The sequence below is a fragment of the Trametes versicolor genome, assembly GCF_000271585.1.
Source record: "Trametes versicolor FP-101664 SS1 unplaced genomic scaffold TRAVEscaffold_13, whole genome shotgun sequence".
Classification (NCBI taxonomy): Eukaryota; Fungi; Basidiomycota; class Agaricomycetes; order Polyporales; family Polyporaceae; genus Trametes; species Trametes versicolor.
Window position 1 is genome coordinate 1,295,877 of NW_007360333.1, and position 15,906 is coordinate 1,311,782.

Here is a 15,906-nt window from a genome sequence, read left to right on the forward strand (position 1 = left end):
ACGGCTGGGTGAGCGGTTATGCATCATGAATCATGCACAAGGTCCACGATGGCTGAGCAGCTATATTAAACTCCAATTCCAGGGTCTGGGACCTTCGCTTCGAATCATACCTTGCGCTCTGGGGTCGCCACTCCGGTCCGTGTCAAGGTAGTCGCTCCACCTTCGGTGAACACTCCCCGGCTTTGTTTGTGTTACGCCGAACCTCTTTGGAATGGAGGCAACTCAGATCGTCTCTTTGTATGCGTCATCGTGAGTCCCAAAGTACTCTCCTGATGTCTTTCCGGTATACATCCTGATACAATGAGAGCTGACTCCCGTCTTCTCTCGCGGCTCAGGGCTCGGGCAGATTGGACGCAAATTGCGGGCATTGGTAAGCCGCTCAATACGAAGCGATTTACGGGCGTACGTTGACCAGAGCTTTCGGGTCTAGCTCTGCTTGCTTATGAATATGCCATAACTTTTGATCAAGAAGTCGTTCTGTTCTGGAAACGCAAGGTGACAGGCGCAACCGTCCTGTTCTTAGCTACTCGATACATGGCGCTATTGGATTACGTTCTCTTAGGTGCAGCGTTCTTCGCACGCATGCCGGACCAGGTACGCCTTGTATAACTGAACTCTTTGTAATGCAACGTCTACTGATACACTTATGCATGGCAGAGGTATGATTACCCTTGCGAAGTATCGCAGACTGCTTAACGAAGCATTGCAGCTGTGATACACTCACCAAAGTGCAATTCGTCATGACTATATGCCAATATCCTTGTTGGGCCGGTGAGCTCCTCATCGTTGTCCGCTGTCGACATGATTTAATGGTTTCCCCCTGCGTTCAAATCACTAGCATTTTCCGGTCTGCGGGCGCTCGCATTGAGCCATATGAATTGGACATTTGCCACGGTCGTGTTTGTTTTCGCTCTCGGGCCTTTCGCGATAAACTTCGTGTGTATCTCTCTATTGAGATTGTGTCCTACGGGCTGACCAGGAATCCTGCAAGTGGCCGGTAATTGCTCACCAACACTCGGGCACGAATGTGCTCACTCTTGGTTGTGTGGGGTTGTCAAACCAAACCACCCATGAAACCTTGATGTCAGTCTACTAATAACTTGATGACAAGTGTAATTGTACTCACTGACGACCGGGTTCAGTGGTAAACCCGTTTTCTCGCTAGACCAATCAAAATGATGACGAGTCCTGGCCTTTTCTTTCCGTAGCTGTTGTCATATCGCGTGCAAGCATCATCGTTGCTGATATGCTCGTGGTTATCATCACATGGCTATCATGGCGGAGGCGTATGAGTAGCGCCGCGGTAGGGGCCGCGGTCCCGACCTTGTCGAACGTACTCATGAAGAACGGTTAGTCCTTTCATAATACCATCTCGTGGCGGCACATCGTAAGCCTAACTTTGTGCGTTACTCAGGAACGATTTATTTCATGTCAGTTCTATCATGAATCGGACCGATCATCTTGGGACTAAAAGGTCCACTTACATAGAGTCGTCATTGTATGCAATGTGTTGCATCTCACACTTTCGCTCATTTCGGTGAGCTGCGTTTTACTGACGATGTCATCCATCTTTGTCGAACTTATGTTCTTATCACACAGATCTCCACTCCACTCATGGACGTGAGCTTCGTGATTGAACTGACGGATCCGTAAGTACTAGCGCCGCCCTCTCTCTCCCTCTCTCTCTCTCTCTCTCTTTCTTTTTTTCTTTTCATATCTAATTCTCGACATAGCCTCATGGCGATCCTTGTATGCCGCTTTCTCCTCGCCCTCCAGCACGCGAACCAAGCCGCGCTCGATCGAGACACCCTACGTACAACGCATACATTCGGGGAGGAGCGTACGGGCCAAGACACACTGCGGTTCGCGTCGGCTGTTATAGGGTCTATCGGTGAATCTCTCGAAGGCCTAGAAATCGATGATCCTATCGGGGACGACAGCGCAGAACAGCCGAAGGAGATGATCGACACAGATGTTTCTCTGGCAAAGGACGCGTCCCCGGAGGCTCTGGTGTATGATGAAGTCACGTCGGAGGAACACGAAGTGCCAGCGGCAAGCGGGTCCGGCCCCTCAAAGACGATGGTGTAAATGTAGGTGAGGACTCAGTACTCAGAGAGCGCGCGCACAATTTCCGAACGGTCGCTCACTTCCCGAAGTCCTGGTTCATCCGCTTGCAGATTTTTCTTTCAAAAGAGGCTTTTGTGGAGGCTGGTGCAACTAGTATGATTTCGTCTATATATCATGTATGTATTACTGCGCTTGTGGGGCAGAGGCTTGCAATTGTTATTGACGCCGTTGACAAGAGGGTCTAGCGCGACTGGGCAACCCAGACACCCGTCTCGACACGGCACCCACACTTTTGTGAAGGGGCTTAGGGCGTCCTGGGCTTTCCCTATTCATGACGGCAACGATTGACTGTAGTCCGTGTTCCTCTCAACATGAACTGTCCCTATCAGGAATTAACGCGAGAAGGTAACTCATCGCAGGGTGCGCCGTGCCCACCCTCCGTACCACCGCGCAGAACTCCCACCAGACCTTCTCCGGCTCGTCTGCTTCCTCCTCACGGGAATCCTCAGTCTCCATATCCCAGTTCTTGTTCTCACGGGCACGCTGGGCCGTTCGGAGGTAGCGGCGTATCGACCGTATAAGCTCGGCTTCGGCAGTCCACGTTGCGGTCGTGCCATGGTCGGGTTTGCGCATCAGGAAACCGTGTTTGCTCATCTTGCACAATAACAGGTCGTCCGAAGTCCACTCCCGAAACGTTCGGGGTAGGGGTCGACCTCCCGCCCGTCCTCGTAGCAACACACCACCCACAGGAAGATCCAGAGCAGCGCCTCGAGGTCGTGGCGATAGAGGTGGCGGACCTCGCCACGGACCGCCCTTGCGTCGAAAAGGTCGATGGCCATGAAGTGCAGCGTGCCGGTCAGCACCGAGCTAGAGTGGGGCACCGCGGCATCGACAGCGAGGTCCCAGTCGTTCAGCACGCCGCAAACGACGCCGTCCTCGAGGCGGTACATGAGGTACCTTGTTCAGGCTCAGAGCTCAATTCCTTGTTGCTTGCACGATACATAGCCGCCGCGCTGTCGGGACACTGCCACACAAGGCTAGTACTTGTGTAAATTTTAAGTACTCTCGGTTTAGCGTGCAGGCTCAGGTTATCCTAAATGTGAGTATATGAGGTGCCACCTCAAAAAATCAAAGAGAGACAAATGAAAAACATAAGGAGGGTAACGACATTAGCAACTCCTGGTTTCGATCCAGGGACTTCAGGGTTATGAGCCCTGCACGCTTCCACTGCGTCAAGTTGCTATGAGTTAAATTGCAACAAATTGCAACTCTGATGATATGGCATCCAGTATATACTGAAAGCGTCTAAAGGTACTATTCACGCTTTAGGCGTCTATTCTCCCGTCCTCGATCCTCTCGACCACAACGCCGGCCGCATGCCCTTCCGCCCCTCCTGCCCCGTCTTATCGCACAAACTCCCACCCTCATCGCGCGCATGGCTCGCGCGGCAGTTCCGTGACCCGTACGTGAAGGCGCGCCTCTCGTACCCCGCCCACTTCCGCGCGCGCTCCGCGTTCAAGCTCATCGAGCTCGACAAGTCCTTCCACTTCCTCGACGGCCGCAACGTCCGCGCCGTCGTCGACCTCGGCGCCGCGCCCGGCGGGTGGAGCCAGGTCGTCGCCGGGAAGCTCGGATGGACGGAGGAACCCCCGCTCGCGCCCCGCGTTCCGCCCGCGTCGTCGTCCGGGTTCGGGCTGAAGGGCACGAACCAGTCGCTCAAGGCGCGGAGCAAGGGCAAGGACTGGAGCACGGCGCCGGAATCCGAGGAGGACCTGGTGGACCCGCTGGACATCGACGCTGGGCTGGACGCGCCGCGCCGTGCGGGACGCGGGACGATCATCGCGGTCGACCTCCTGCGCATGGAGCCGCTCCCGGGTGTGAAGGCGATCCAGATGGACTTTCTCTCTCCGGAGGCGGACCAGTGCGTGTCTGAGCTGCTCAGAAGCGAGCCTGGGGCGGACGGGAAGGCGGACGTCGTGCTCTCAGACATGGCTGCGAACTTCACGGGGAACGCGACGGCGGACACGGAGGCGGGGCTGCTGCTCTCGCAGAGCGTGTTCGAGTTCGTACGGCGGCATCTGCGCACGGCGGACAGTGTGGGTTTGCGAAAGGCAGGTGCCCTAATGTGCGTGTGGTGCGTCTTGGTGGGATCGGAGTATGTGCTGAGAATATCTTGCGCGTCACCGATAGACTCAAACATTTCGCGTCGCCGAGCGCTCACAAGTTCCGCAAGCAGTGCCTCGACCCGCACTTCAACCTTGTGAAGTTCATAAAGCCGCCCGCGAGCCGCACCGAGTCTGCGGAAGGCTACTGGGTGTGCCTGGGCTTCAAAGGGGTGCCAGAGCCTGTGAAGGCTGCGAAGGAGCAGAGTACTCCTACGTCATAACATCGCACGCTGCGTGAAGGTACGTTGGGGTTGGGCCCGTCTCATCTTCTGACGTCGTATCGAGCTCATTCTTATACAGTACCACGTTGTGCAATTCCACCTACTCCAATGAGTACTACGCGCAACCTCATCATGGAATAGGCTCACGCGCTTTAGGGAGTACAGGACTTGTCATAAGCTCCTCCCTGCGAGCGAAATCCCTAGAGCATCTTCATCCTCAACCCTACCGTTACCGGATTAGCGCTGCTGGTGTGCGCAACAACAGCGGACCTGCCGAGGACACTCACTCTGTACGGCGGCAGGGACGGTGGAGGGCTCGACATGAGTGTACTAAACATGGGGTCGTGCTACGCACGGGTGCGCACATAGTTACCGGTAGGGCCCTTGAGGAATATAATGGAACGTCCGGATTTATTAAAGTGCAATTGCGCTGTAAATGCAACTTCCCCACGCGTGCTGTAGCTGTCTGAAAACCGGGTCTCTAGGTTGGTAGTAATTCATGGGATATTGATCAGTCAATGCACGGTGACACCCTCCCGCACAGGACGATACACATACAATCACATTGACAAATTCTCGCAAAAGTACAGATTCGGGACAAGCATACCAAAACATCGTAGCAGGAGTAATCACTGCTCCTTGCGATGCCACAACGTGCTCAAACGCCGAAACCGTAGAGGGTGCGGCCAGAGCGCTTGAGGGCGTACACGACGTCGAGAGCCGTGACGGTCTTCCTGCATCATAGGGCGCTACGTCAGAATATGGAGGCGTGAAAAGTACTGGTACATGTATGTGCATGACTTGCCTCCTGCCGTGCTCGGTGTATGTAACCTGTGTGAGCGGAAGGGCTGATAAGCATGCTGCAAGCCTCGTCTACGAGACAGCTACGGAATGGAACGCACAGTGTCACGAATAACCTGGGGACAGGGGGATTAATCTCAACGTATGGCGCAGAGGTAGCAGACGTACGTTCTCGAGGAAGATCTTGAGGACACCGCGAGTCTCCTCGTAGAGGAGGCCCGAGATACGCTTCACACCGCCACGACGGGCAAGACGACGGATGGCCTGCGGTGAACAAAGACATGGTCAATCCTCAGCACGCATAATGTTCACGGTCGCACAACGAACCGGCTTGGTGATACCCTGAATATTTTCGCGAAGGATTATGCGGTGTCGCTTTGGGCCAGCCCTACACGGCGAACACAGGCGGTCAGCACACAGCCCACTTCTTGCTAGCCCTATGACGCGGCAGGGAGGCCTGTGAGCCTACTAGCAGCATGATGACACTCGCATTCCGAGGCCCTTTCCACCCTGTCCACCTTTCCCGCGGCCAGACATGTTGTAGAGTTGCAAAGAGTGGATGTCCGTGAGGAGATAGAGCGGGTGCACTCGCGTTGGAGGGGATGGTGGTCTGTAGTCAAGAAATATCAGACGCCATGTGCGGCGGTGCGGGAAGGTCCAGCGACGTTGGCGCCCTCAACCACCCCGTGTTGCAGTAATGGAAGTGGGCTATTAGAGGACGACACGCTGCACACACCAGCCGGCCTTACCAAGGCAGGGCACCGGATTGTGGACCTGCCCGAACTTTGCAGCACCGAGTATGCCGGCTGCCCTACCATGCACGCCGGACAGAAGGCTGAGAAGCTCTTCGGTGACGGTTGCGACCGTACCTGGCCCCTTGAAGTTGTGTCGTGCGCCGAGGGTTCAGCCCGAAAACCGGAGAAAGCTAAAGCGGACAGCGTGGTGGAGTAGGGTGAGGAGGTGGTAGATAGTTTCGGGAGCCTCGCCCTGGGTCGGAAGCCTCGCGTTGGGAGTTGCGCCTACGCATGCCAAATAGAGCTGCAGTAGAACGCTGTCAGTACGGAATCGATTGAGAAGGTTTACGCGCCGTGTTTCTTTGATGGTATGACCGTGTCCGCCCCTTCCATTTTGAGAGCCTATAGAAGACTAAACGCATACAATTCACATTCACATATTCTCGTAGAAGTACATATCCAGATCAAGCGCGGGGCAGGCAAGCACGGGACCAAGAGCGATTGCGGCTCGTCGCGATGGCACGGTACGCTCAAGCACCGAAACCGTAGAGGGTGCGGCCGGAGCGCTTGAGAGCGTACACGACGTCGAGGGCCGTGACGGTCTTCCTGTATCATAGAGTGGCATATCAGAAGAGCGCGCGGGAGACGTGAGAAAATATGACTCGCCTCTTGGCGTGCTCGGTGTACGTGACCTGTGCGAGAGAAGAGATTGATAAGCATGCTGCAGGCTTTGTCTGAGAGATAACTACGGAATGCACGCACGGAGTCACGAATAACCTGTGAACAAAGGGTCAGTAAGGTCCTCAGGGTATGATGCAGAGGTGAATGACATACGTTCTCGAGGAAGATCTTGAGAACACCGCGGGTCTCCTCGTAGATGAGGCCCGAGATACGCTTCACACCGCCACGGCGGGCAAGACGACGGATGGCCTGCGGTGAACAAAGACATGGTCAATCCTCCGCGAGCGTAACGTACAGCTGCACAACGCACCGGCTTGGTGATACCCTGGATGTTGTCGCGAAGAATCTTGCGGTGACGCTTGGCGCCGCCCCTACACCGCGAACACAGACGGTCAACACTCGAGCCACTTCATGCTGTAACGCCACAAGGACGCGTACAGACCATTAGCAGCATGTTAACACGTACTTTCCGAGGCCCTTTCCACCCTTTCCACGGCCAGACATATTGTAGAGTTGCGAAGTGTGTGGGGTCGGTGAGGTGCCTTCACGCCGAAGGTGGTGGTGGTGGTCTGTGGTCAAGAAGGATCGGACCCAGTGTGCGGCGGTGCCGGAGGGTTCAGTCAATTTGGCGCCCAGCGCCCGTTCCGCGTTGCCGCGTTCTTTGTCCCACACCATCATCGTGCTTTTGCCCTTTGCGCATACAACCAGTTAAACCAGCTCTTTCTGCAGCCTTTCATCTCGAGGATCGAACAGGAAGCTATGTCTGCACCTTCACTGGTTCCGGGATACAAACAGGTCGAGAGCTTTGGTCCCGAAGATGAATACGAGTCTGGGGAGGAGGTCGAGTACGTGACACTCGACCTTGGAACAATAGAGCCTACGCTCGTCCCAAGCTCCTCTACGTACCGTCTGATCGTGAGTGCGTCATCTATAGATCCTCATTCTCAAGCTGACATGCGTAGAACGCGTGAAACAGGGTCTCGATACGCCCACTCCATACCTGCAGCTCTCCGGGACGAAGCTCAAGGGCCAGCACCAGTCTCTGCTCGGGACGGAGCTCCTGTTTACGGAAACTAGCGGTGCGTCATCTTATTATCAGCATCGGCGCACGTCTTTTGTAAGAAGAGGTCAGGAAAGCGGACCGAAGTGTTCTCCTGTCAGGAGCATGACATTCTCTCGAATATGTCGGTTTCGCCGTGGCGCTGGCTTTCGAAACTACTATAATATGATGCACCCGTACATGATTGTTTACCGACTCCAGAGACGATGTGAACGCACCTCAGTGCTTCAAACATAGCTTGGTCCGGAGCCTGGGCCGACAAGAGTATGGTTCAATTTCATTTACTTCGCTGTTCTGGAGAACACCAGCCATGACTGTGGAGCGAGTGTAACAACAGGCTAAATGGGGCTACACAGAGGAGCAGCATGGTCATGCGCAGGGCAGGAAACCCCTCGTGCACGTCGCGAGTACGGAACGGCGTATCCGCTTCAAGGAGATAGAACTCAGACCCAAAGGAGAGGGCGCAGGTCAAGATGCCACGACCGGGTCGACGTCGAAGGCGGGTACCGCCAAGAAGGTGCAGACACAGATGGACCATGTGATGGGCACTCAGACCGGGTCATCCCGCCGAGGGCGCGGAGGCAAGAAACGCGGGGGTGCGACGAAAGCACGGTCAAAGGAGAAGGGTCGGGCACCGGAAGAGCTGGCGCCTGCAGAGCCCAACGACCCGCAGCCGGAACCCGCTCTAGTTGACGTCTTAGATCCCGCGCTGGCCCAAATGGACACATCCGAAGGCTGAGTGGGCGCATACCCGCCACGACTGTATGTACGTGCGCTACCGCCGCTATCGATCGTCGAGAGCGCGTCGTTTAACCTCTCTTCGCAGGTTAATCACCGGACCTGCCTCGATATCGATAGCCGCTGTATCTCTATTCCGCTTCTCCCGCTTTCGTCGAATGACCACCAACCGCGCACGCTGGGGTGGGCAGACCTGGTCTGTTACGTTCTCTCCCTGTCCTTCTGACGCAAGCAGCGCCCATTAATGGCCGCTTTGACTGTTGGTAACTGACCTGGACCGTCTGCGCCGCTACGAAGGTATGCGTATTTCTAGATTTATACACTCCACCCGCGCGTGCTGCACCTCGGGCTCTACACATCGTAACGGTGCACGCCGCAGCTCGCGCGCGGCAGAGACGATCCCGGCATATCAGGGAACCAGCCCTCCTCCACCCCGCATCCTCGTCTATTCCTGCTCGCGCAGCAGCGAGCACCCCAGAACTCCACATGCGGCATCGTCTCATCGCACTTATCGTCACACCTACCTCCCTGCGCCCCCGTGGTTCGTCAGTGAGTGCCCACCGCGGAGCGGGACGGCGCGTTCCCTCGCGTGCGGGTCGCCGTGGGCGTTCTTTGATCCTCTCTAGCCCCGGCCTCCGCGGACAAGACGCGCAACGAGGCATCCCGCATGGACGCGCGGCTCCCTCGTCCTGGTCATCTCCGGCGGGCGTTTGTATGCGAGAACCCGCGAAGGCGGCGGACGCCCCGCGCGCCACCGCGGCCTGCAACCTGCTTTGGGCCCAGGCCGCGGGCGCGCGGCGCACGCCGAGTGGCCTCAGGGAGGCTGGCGCGGGGCAGGCATGAGTCGGTGGGGCATGAGGCCGTAGGACGGCCCGAGCTTGGGATGCGGAAGCATGATGCCTGCTGTCATCGTCCGGGCACATCGCCCTGTCCTGCCCGGTGTTCATCTATGATTTGTGTGTCCTTGCGTGGCCGCCCGCATGGCGCGGACGTATATAACCCCCCGAGGGGCTGCAGAGAGGATCCCTCAGTGGCCGTCCGTGGTCTGCACCCGCGCGATCGCCCACTGCATACATACCCACCCTCGCGCACACATACCTGCACTTACGCTAGTGCCCACGACCGCCCGACATGATATTACGACGCGACCTCGGGTCGGGCTCATGCTTGAGCTCGACCACGGCTTTCCTCCTACCCTTCCTTGCGGCCGCACACTTCCCCGCCGACGCGGAAATAAGTCCCGCGCTTGGCAGCGAGGGCCCTAGCTAGGTGAGCAGCGGCTCGCCCATCCAGCGCGCACAAGCTCTAACAGTCCTCGGGATTGCAGCCGAACCGCACCGCACGCTGAGAAGACGACGCGCTGCGCCGAGCGTGTGCTTCTCGCGGCGGCTCGACGACCGCGAGGCGCTGGTGAGTGTTGACGTTACGGCTTTTCGACGACGTCTGGTGTCATGAGATGCATCATCGTCGTCGTCGCGCTCGCCAACTCTAACCTACTCCTCGCGCAGGACACTTCTTCGCCCTGCATCCCGCAGCGTCGCGTGTGTGTGTGGACCTCTAGGCCACGCGGGTGGGGCCTGGGGCTCGTCAGTGCGTGCGCATAGGTCGCCCAGCCTCAGCCTTGGTGGGCGGGGTGGGGAGGCGAGCTACCGCAGCGCGCGCTGGGCCCGACACGGACTTGGATGGACATGGACGTGGGGGAAGGAGCTGCAGCCGGGATCGTTCATTAATCTGTATACAAAAACGCTTTCTCGATCGACGCCGTACCGTACCAGCCGTGCATCACATGTATATCCTTCCCTCGACCGATAGTTCGCATTCTGCCCTTCTGCACTTCCCCATTCCCAGCGCCCTGTGGCCCGACGTGGTTCTGGTTCTGAGCTCTTCCAAGGCGCTGCTTCTGCACCCGGCGCCAGGGCAGCGGGACGTTCACTGTCTAGGGATCTCGCGCATAAACTGCGCCGGGAGCACGCGGACGAGCGAACGCACGGCTGGGACTCACCTGCCGGAAGGGCGTGAGCTACTTGGGCTTGAACTTTGAATGTCTAAATGTTAGACCTAAGGATGGATTCGAAACCCTTGTAGCACACCAATGATATGTGGGACGTTCCAATTCGTGAGATTCGTGTTCGGTAATACTATCTAACATCTACCGAAGGTGCGTGCGTACGGATATCCAATGGCGTACTACCCATGCAGCAGCAACTACTAAGTCCCGACTGTATAAGCACTATAATGACGTATGATGCGGAGGCAAACAGGTACAGATACAACTAAAACCGACACCGAGACCCAGAGGAGCAACGAGGACTGAGGGGAGGCGTATGCGAGAATGCGGAATGTGGATGTGTGGTTACGCGATGAGAAGAGCATGGTGGACGGCGGAGATCTCGGAGATGCAGCGCGGTGCGGTGTGTGCGCACCGCGCGTCGGAGGCGGATGCACTGAAAATATAGCGTGCCCGTGGGTCCTCCGTGGGCCGCCGCGGACGTCGCGTCCGCGCGGCCAGCGCGTACGGGAGCCTGCTGCTGCCGGTCAATACGCGCGGCAGCCTGGGTGCATGCGTGCTTATACGGCCTGCGCCCCCTTCTCCGCGTCGCGGGCGGGCGGGCGCGTCGGCTGGTCGCCCGTGGGCGCGTACGTGCTGTTCTTGCGGAGATGGTGCCCGTACGCGCGGAGCACGAACGGGATCGGCCCGAGCACGACCGCGATGCACCCGAGCAGCGTGCTCGCCCAGCGCGGGTTCAGCGTGTCGAACATCTGCGTCGCGAACAGCGGGAAGCCCGCGCCGAAGAGCGAGCGCACGACCGTCATGCTCGAGAGCGCGGAGGCCGCGACGAACAGGTACGCGTCGATGACGTAGTTGAAGAGGCCCAGGAAGAGGAAGATGATGGACGTGCCGAGGGGCACGCCTGCGAGCAGCGGCGCCCAGTAGGACACGGACGGGTACGACGTCCACCCGAACCAGAAGAAGGAGAGCGCGAACATCGGCGCGGCCCAGAGGCAGAGCTCGAGGCGGTATTCTGGCGGGACGGGGTGTGGCGCGAAGGCAGCCATTGCGCGTTCATAGCGCGGGTTGAAGAAGACCAGGTAGACCGCGACACCCAGCGCACCGCCGAGGAAGATCGGCAGGAAGGTGAGTCCGGTGATGCCCTGGTTGAAGTGGTGACCCTCTGTGAAGACGATGGGATAGGCTTCGAAGAGAAGGTAGATGCAGCCATAGATGAACTGTAGGCGTAGTCAGCAATCATGATCTGCAGTGGAAAGGGGAGAGGGACACGCACGCTCATGTAGAGGGTGATTGCAATGAGCATGGGCTCGCGCGCGAGCACGACGAAGGGACGGCCGAGGATGTGTTGGATACGCTGACCGGTAGACATTGTGCTGCGCTCGAGAGGAGCCCAATACCTGTCATCTCCAGTCTCTTTCCGCAGCTTCTGTGCACGTTTGACCAAAATGACAGGACTAGACATTTGTTGTCAGCTTGCGGCGCCTGGCGGATAACAAGGATGAAAAACGTACACGAAGGTCTCGGGCAATGTGAAGAATGTCACGATCAGGCATGCCCCAGCAAAGAAAGTGAGCAGCCAGAATACCCAACGCCACGAAACTCCAGCAACGGCCATGAAGCCACTAACAGTGGGCCCGAGTGTCGGGCCGGCGAATGGCGCAAGAGTGAACAGCGCAAGAGCCTTCCCACGCGTGTCTGCGTCCCAAACATCCGACATTACGGCTCTGGATGAATGTGAGCTGAATCTCAACGCAAGGCGTGATGTCACTTGACGTACCCGCTATTCGCCAATGGCGCTGCTGCGAACGTGCCGCCGAGGAAGCGAAAGATGAGAATGGAGGCCGTATTTTGCGACAGTGCGCAGCCGACTTGGAAGCCGGTGTATACGAAAAAGCTGATCAGGAAGACGGGCTTGCGACCGATTTGTTCCGAGAGCGGACCCCATATGAGGGGACCAACGCAATAGCCGGCGACAAAGAGCGCAATGGTGAGTACAGCGACTTCTTGCCCAAAAGAGAACTGCTGCATAAGGTCGGGGATGATTCCCTCTGGTGCGGACGAGGCGAAAGTTCTGCACGGGATGTCAGCTTCGCTAAGAACTCGACGAATAAGAAGAGTCTTATACGTACGCGTTCAGGACGAGCGCTGCAGAAAGCATCGTAATGTACCACCTGTACGGTCGCGACCACGATTTAGGGTTATCCGGGTCGTCTGGACCCATGGTGACTTCAAAGGGATCCTCGGGCTTCTCGCCCGCAGCTGGCCCGTACGCTTCGTGCTCAAATTCGGAGTTGACATCCTCGTCATGCTCCTCCCGGCGCCTGTCTTCTGGATCTACGATGGTGGACGACCTCGAACTCGCTTCTGTCGCAAGATTTGGGGGATCATAGGATGTGAGTGGTGCTGGGGACAATGCGGTGGGTGCTGTAGAAGCCATTGGTGAGACGCACAGCAGCGTGCGGGAAGGAGGGATACGCAGAAGTGGGTGTCGATACCGATGGAGCGGTGGAGGATAATATAGGTCGGGGTCGGAGATAATGTCGGGTGGTCAGCAATGCAGAAAGGTGCGGCGGGAGCGGCGGAGCGGGGCACGTCAGCCCACGGGTGAGGATAAAGATAAAGCCCGCACTCGGGGATGATCACCGTACGGCATTATTCGAGAGCAGTCCAGGATCTTCACGGTGGGTTACCTTATCGGGTTGTTCCCTCGCCACCCGCCGCTCCAATGTTCATGGCTGTTTGTCAGCCGAGACTGACGCAACTGCGCCAGCCATGTGTTCGAGTGGGGAGATAGCACTTCCAGGAGTGCATCCGTCTCAAGATCGGTAATAGCTGATCAATCATGTAGCAGTGGTTGCTGCGACGGTGTGCGGGCAGCAAGGCGACCGCTCGCGTCGGACACGATTGCTAAAAACCATGGAACCGGCAGCATCGGCAGTTTCGAGTGTCTGGCCGATTCGAGTGCGTGAGGCGTACTTCTCATACACGTCGGGGATGGTGGGATGTGCAGTGGGAAGTTGACAAGATGGAGAGCGCCGCCCTGGCTGGTCGATGGGCGCTTGCACCTGGCCGCACCGCCACCGGGAAAGATGAGTAACTGAGGCCCAGCCGTTGATGCGTTCCCGTCGGTCCGTCGCTCTCGCGGCATCTTTGGTCCCGCGACGGACCTGACATCACCGCAAAGATTCCCGGTATGGAGGAGTGAGGTGGGGAGTCGCCGGATGGGGTTCTCGTGAGTGCGCATAGTCTTAAGCTTGAAGATCGCGCGAGGCGAGGGTTGCGCCTTTCACTGTATGAAAACACAGTCGGCTGAAACAGACGAGGAACGTACTTGTATGAAAGTCCGCACCATCAATATTCATATCGGCTGAATGACGGCAGAGGTGGAGATAGTGGCCGATATTTACGTGCAGCGAATTGGGCGCTAGCTTAGTTATAGCAACTTGACGCAGTGGAAGCGTGCAGGGCTCATAACCCTGAAGTCCCTGGATCGAAACCAGGAGTTGCTATCTTGCGTTGCCAATTTGTTTTTGTCTGCGCCATTGACTTGTTTTCCTCCTTCGTACAGTATTTATCAGGAAAGCTTTGGGAGATCTAACATTGTCTATCGAGCGCGGACACTCCGAATAGGTCTCGTGATCGTACGGTACCGAGAGAAACTACAGGGAATCGCATGCGAAACACTGCGCCTGGAGCAGAGCGTCTTCGTCTCAATATAGACGAGAATCAGACACTGTTTGGTCGGGACACGATCCTAGTACCCGCAGAGTCAGTGCAAAACTTGTGCATAAGTATACCTTCATTCCTCTCTGACTCTGCACGCTGTGCATTGCCAGTGCAACGTATGGTAACAATTCTAGAACACGAATTGTTCAATAGTGGTCTCTGGACATCCCAGTAACGTACAAAAATTCCTAGCACAATACTTCTACTTGCCCAAGTGGTCAGACCAGGACTCGTACTTGTCGATCTCCTCCGTCAGCGCCCTGATCTTCTCCCGAATCAGCCCGATCGAGTCCTTCCCCAGCGGGAAGTGCAGCGGCGGGCTCGCCACCCGCGAGAACTCGATAATCTTCGCCACCGCGAGGGACGTGTCGGCCGGCGCGAGGTCTGCGGGCGTGTCCGCCTCCTTGCCGGCTCCCTTGAGGAACGCGCCGCGGAAGTTGTACACGGGCAGTGCGGGGTTGGTGTAGGCGGGGTGCTGGGGCACGAGCACCATGCTCGTATCGAGATTGAACACAGAAGTCCTGAACGCGCCAGGCTCGATGATGGCGACCTGCAGCAGATATGTCAGAAGTGCACACGCGAAGCATTTGGGCGTCCAGAGGAGGGCTTACCTTGATGTTCCATGCCGGGTCAAGCTCCTTCGCAAGCGACTCACTGAACCCTTCCAAAGCTATCATACCGGCACGATTAGCAACATAGAAGTACAATACATCCACAACACATGCTCACCATGCTTCGTCGCGGAATAAAACCCGATAACAGGAACACCCGCCAGGCCGACCATGGCGCTGTTCTGGAGCAGAAGCCCGCCCTGCGGCGTGTTCTCCTCGCGGAAGAAGCGCACCGCGCGCTGCGAGACGTGCACGGCGCCCCAAAAGTTGACCTCGAACAGCGGGCGCGCGACGTCGTCCGGGAACGCCTCGTTCTCGCCCACGGCGACATATCCGGCGTTGTTGAAGACGATGTCGACACGCCCGAACGCCGCTTTCGCTTCCACGAACGCGGCGTCGATATCCGCCGGCTGTGTCACGTCGAGCTTGACGACACGGAGGCGGTCCGCGGAGTACTTCTTGGTGAGGTCGTCGAGCGCGGCGGGTTTGCGGAGCGTCGCGACGACTTTGTCGCCGCTTTCGAGAGCTTGAATGACGGTCTCGCGGCCGAAGCCAGAAGAAGAGCCGGTGACTATGGAGAAATATATCAGCGTTGGTTCAACATCAGGTCGAATGCACTCACTGAGCCAAACACGGGATGCAGACATTGCTGTTGTTATGGTTAGTTGAGTGGTAGTGGACTGGGAGTGTGTTGTGGTTGTTGAGTGGTGTCTCCACCAGCCTCGTCGATGCTCCCTTTATACTTCCCAGGATCGCTCGTATCGTTTGCAGCTCGTCCATGTCTCCTCCCTAAGCAGAGGCGTTGCATTTGCCATCTTCTGGATCCAACCTGCAGAGCTCAACGGCGACGGACGTCGAACTGACAAAGACGTTCAATCAAGCAAGCGCCTGTGGGCGCATGGTAAGTAGATCCATCATCTAGTGCTTCGATCGCTTACTCAGGGAATGCACGGTGGCTCACCTGCTTTGGGAAAGGATCATCTTGGTGATGCTCTGAAGCGCTGAGTCAGTGTTATCGTTAGAACTCCATTGATCAGAGCGTCTGTCATCCATCATCTTGAGCTAGATGATAAGGACTTCCACAGAGACGG

At 57.2% G+C, this 15,906-nt stretch overlaps 7 protein-coding genes and 2 non-coding genes across 9 annotated transcripts; 4 read left to right on the plus strand and 5 right to left on the minus strand.

Annotated features, from left to right (window-relative positions):
* Positions 1-1,614: 1,614 nt before the first annotated feature.
* Positions 1,615-2,088, plus strand: TRAVEDRAFT_53319 (uncharacterized protein; the record flags this gene model as incomplete). The annotated part of the gene is made up of 2 exons (XM_008046227.1): positions 1,615-1,649; positions 1,734-2,088. The coding sequence occupies 2 exons, from the start codon at positions 1,615-1,617 to the stop codon at positions 2,086-2,088; spliced, it is 390 nt and encodes a 129-aa protein (XP_008044418.1).
* A 345-nt stretch (positions 2,089-2,433) lies between these two features.
* Positions 2,434-3,017, minus strand: TRAVEDRAFT_53320 (uncharacterized protein; the record flags this gene model as incomplete). Its single annotated transcript, XM_008046228.1, has 2 exons — positions 2,434-2,721; positions 2,808-3,017. The coding sequence occupies 2 exons, from the start codon at positions 3,015-3,017 to the stop codon at positions 2,434-2,436; spliced, it is 498 nt and encodes a 165-aa protein (XP_008044419.1).
* A 220-nt stretch (positions 3,018-3,237) lies between these two features.
* TRAVEDRAFT_t246 lies at positions 3,238-3,309 on the minus strand. Its single transcript has one exon. It is a non-coding gene; the product is annotated as a tRNA-Met (tRNA).
* A 104-nt stretch (positions 3,310-3,413) lies between these two features.
* On the plus strand, positions 3,414-4,864 carry TRAVEDRAFT_174970 (23S ribosomal RNA methyltransferase). The gene is made up of 3 exons (XM_008046229.1): positions 3,414-4,192; positions 4,258-4,472; positions 4,533-4,864. Exons 1-2 carry the CDS (start codon positions 3,444-3,446, stop codon positions 4,451-4,453), a joined length of 945 nt encoding a protein of 314 aa, XP_008044420.1. The 5' UTR covers positions 3,414-3,443; the 3' UTR covers positions 4,454-4,472; positions 4,533-4,864.
* A 1,654-nt stretch (positions 4,865-6,518) lies between these two features.
* On the minus strand, positions 6,519-7,057 carry TRAVEDRAFT_135215 (histone H4; the record flags this gene model as incomplete). The annotated part of the gene is made up of 5 exons (XM_008046230.1): positions 6,519-6,590; positions 6,651-6,680; positions 6,751-6,765; positions 6,823-6,918; positions 6,980-7,057. Coding segments are annotated over 5 exons (291 nt in total), but the record flags the coding sequence as incomplete, so codon positions are not given.
* A 371-nt stretch (positions 7,058-7,428) lies between these two features.
* Positions 7,429-8,468, plus strand: TRAVEDRAFT_134479 (uncharacterized protein; the record flags this gene model as incomplete). Its single annotated transcript, XM_008046231.1, has 3 exons — positions 7,429-7,584; positions 7,646-7,748; positions 8,086-8,468. 3 exons carry the CDS (start codon positions 7,429-7,431, stop codon positions 8,466-8,468), a joined length of 642 nt encoding a protein of 213 aa, XP_008044422.1.
* Positions 8,469-10,782: 2,314 nt separating this feature from the next.
* On the minus strand, positions 10,783-12,852 carry TRAVEDRAFT_155662 (MFS general substrate transporter). The gene is made up of 5 exons (XM_008046232.1): positions 12,608-12,852; positions 12,256-12,549; positions 11,990-12,202; positions 11,752-11,932; positions 10,783-11,695 (listed from the first exon to the last, which is right to left on the minus strand). Exons 1-5 carry the CDS (start codon positions 12,697-12,699, stop codon positions 11,036-11,038), a joined length of 1,440 nt encoding a protein of 479 aa, XP_008044423.1. The 5' UTR covers positions 12,700-12,852; the 3' UTR covers positions 10,783-11,035.
* A 1,063-nt stretch (positions 12,853-13,915) lies between these two features.
* Positions 13,916-13,987, plus strand: TRAVEDRAFT_t219. The gene has a single exon. It is a non-coding gene; the product is annotated as a tRNA-Met (tRNA).
* Positions 13,988-14,406: 419 nt separating this feature from the next.
* On the minus strand, positions 14,407-15,462 carry TRAVEDRAFT_53325 (NAD-P-binding protein; the record flags this gene model as incomplete). Its single annotated transcript, XM_008046233.1, has 4 exons — positions 14,407-14,754; positions 14,816-14,874; positions 14,934-15,386; positions 15,438-15,462. 4 exons carry the CDS (start codon positions 15,460-15,462, stop codon positions 14,407-14,409), a joined length of 885 nt encoding a protein of 294 aa, XP_008044424.1.
* Between the last annotated feature and the right edge of the window lie 444 nt (positions 15,463-15,906).

Excerpts from the sequence above, each read along its gene's own strand:
- TRAVEDRAFT_174970 (XM_008046229.1), top strand. The coding sequence starts at position 3,444 with ATGCCCTTCCGCCCCTCCTGCCCCGTCTTATCGCACAAACTCCCACCC. Across the intron at positions 4,193-4,257 it reads CGAAAGGCAGGTGCCCTAAT|ACTCAAACATTTCGCGTCGC; the intron begins GTGCGTGTGGTG and ends CGTCACCGATAG.
- TRAVEDRAFT_155662 (XM_008046232.1), bottom strand. The coding sequence starts at position 12,699 with ATGGGTCCAGACGACCCGGATAACCCTAAATCGTGGTCGCGACCGTAC. Across the intron at positions 12,550-12,607 it reads GCAGCGCTCGTCCTGAACGC|AACTTTCGCCTCGTCCGCAC; the intron begins GTACGTATAAGA and ends CATCCCGTGCAG. Across the intron at positions 12,203-12,255 it reads GCGCCATTGGCGAATAGCGG|AGCCGTAATGTCGGATGTTT; the intron begins GTACGTCAAGTG and ends ACATTCATCCAG.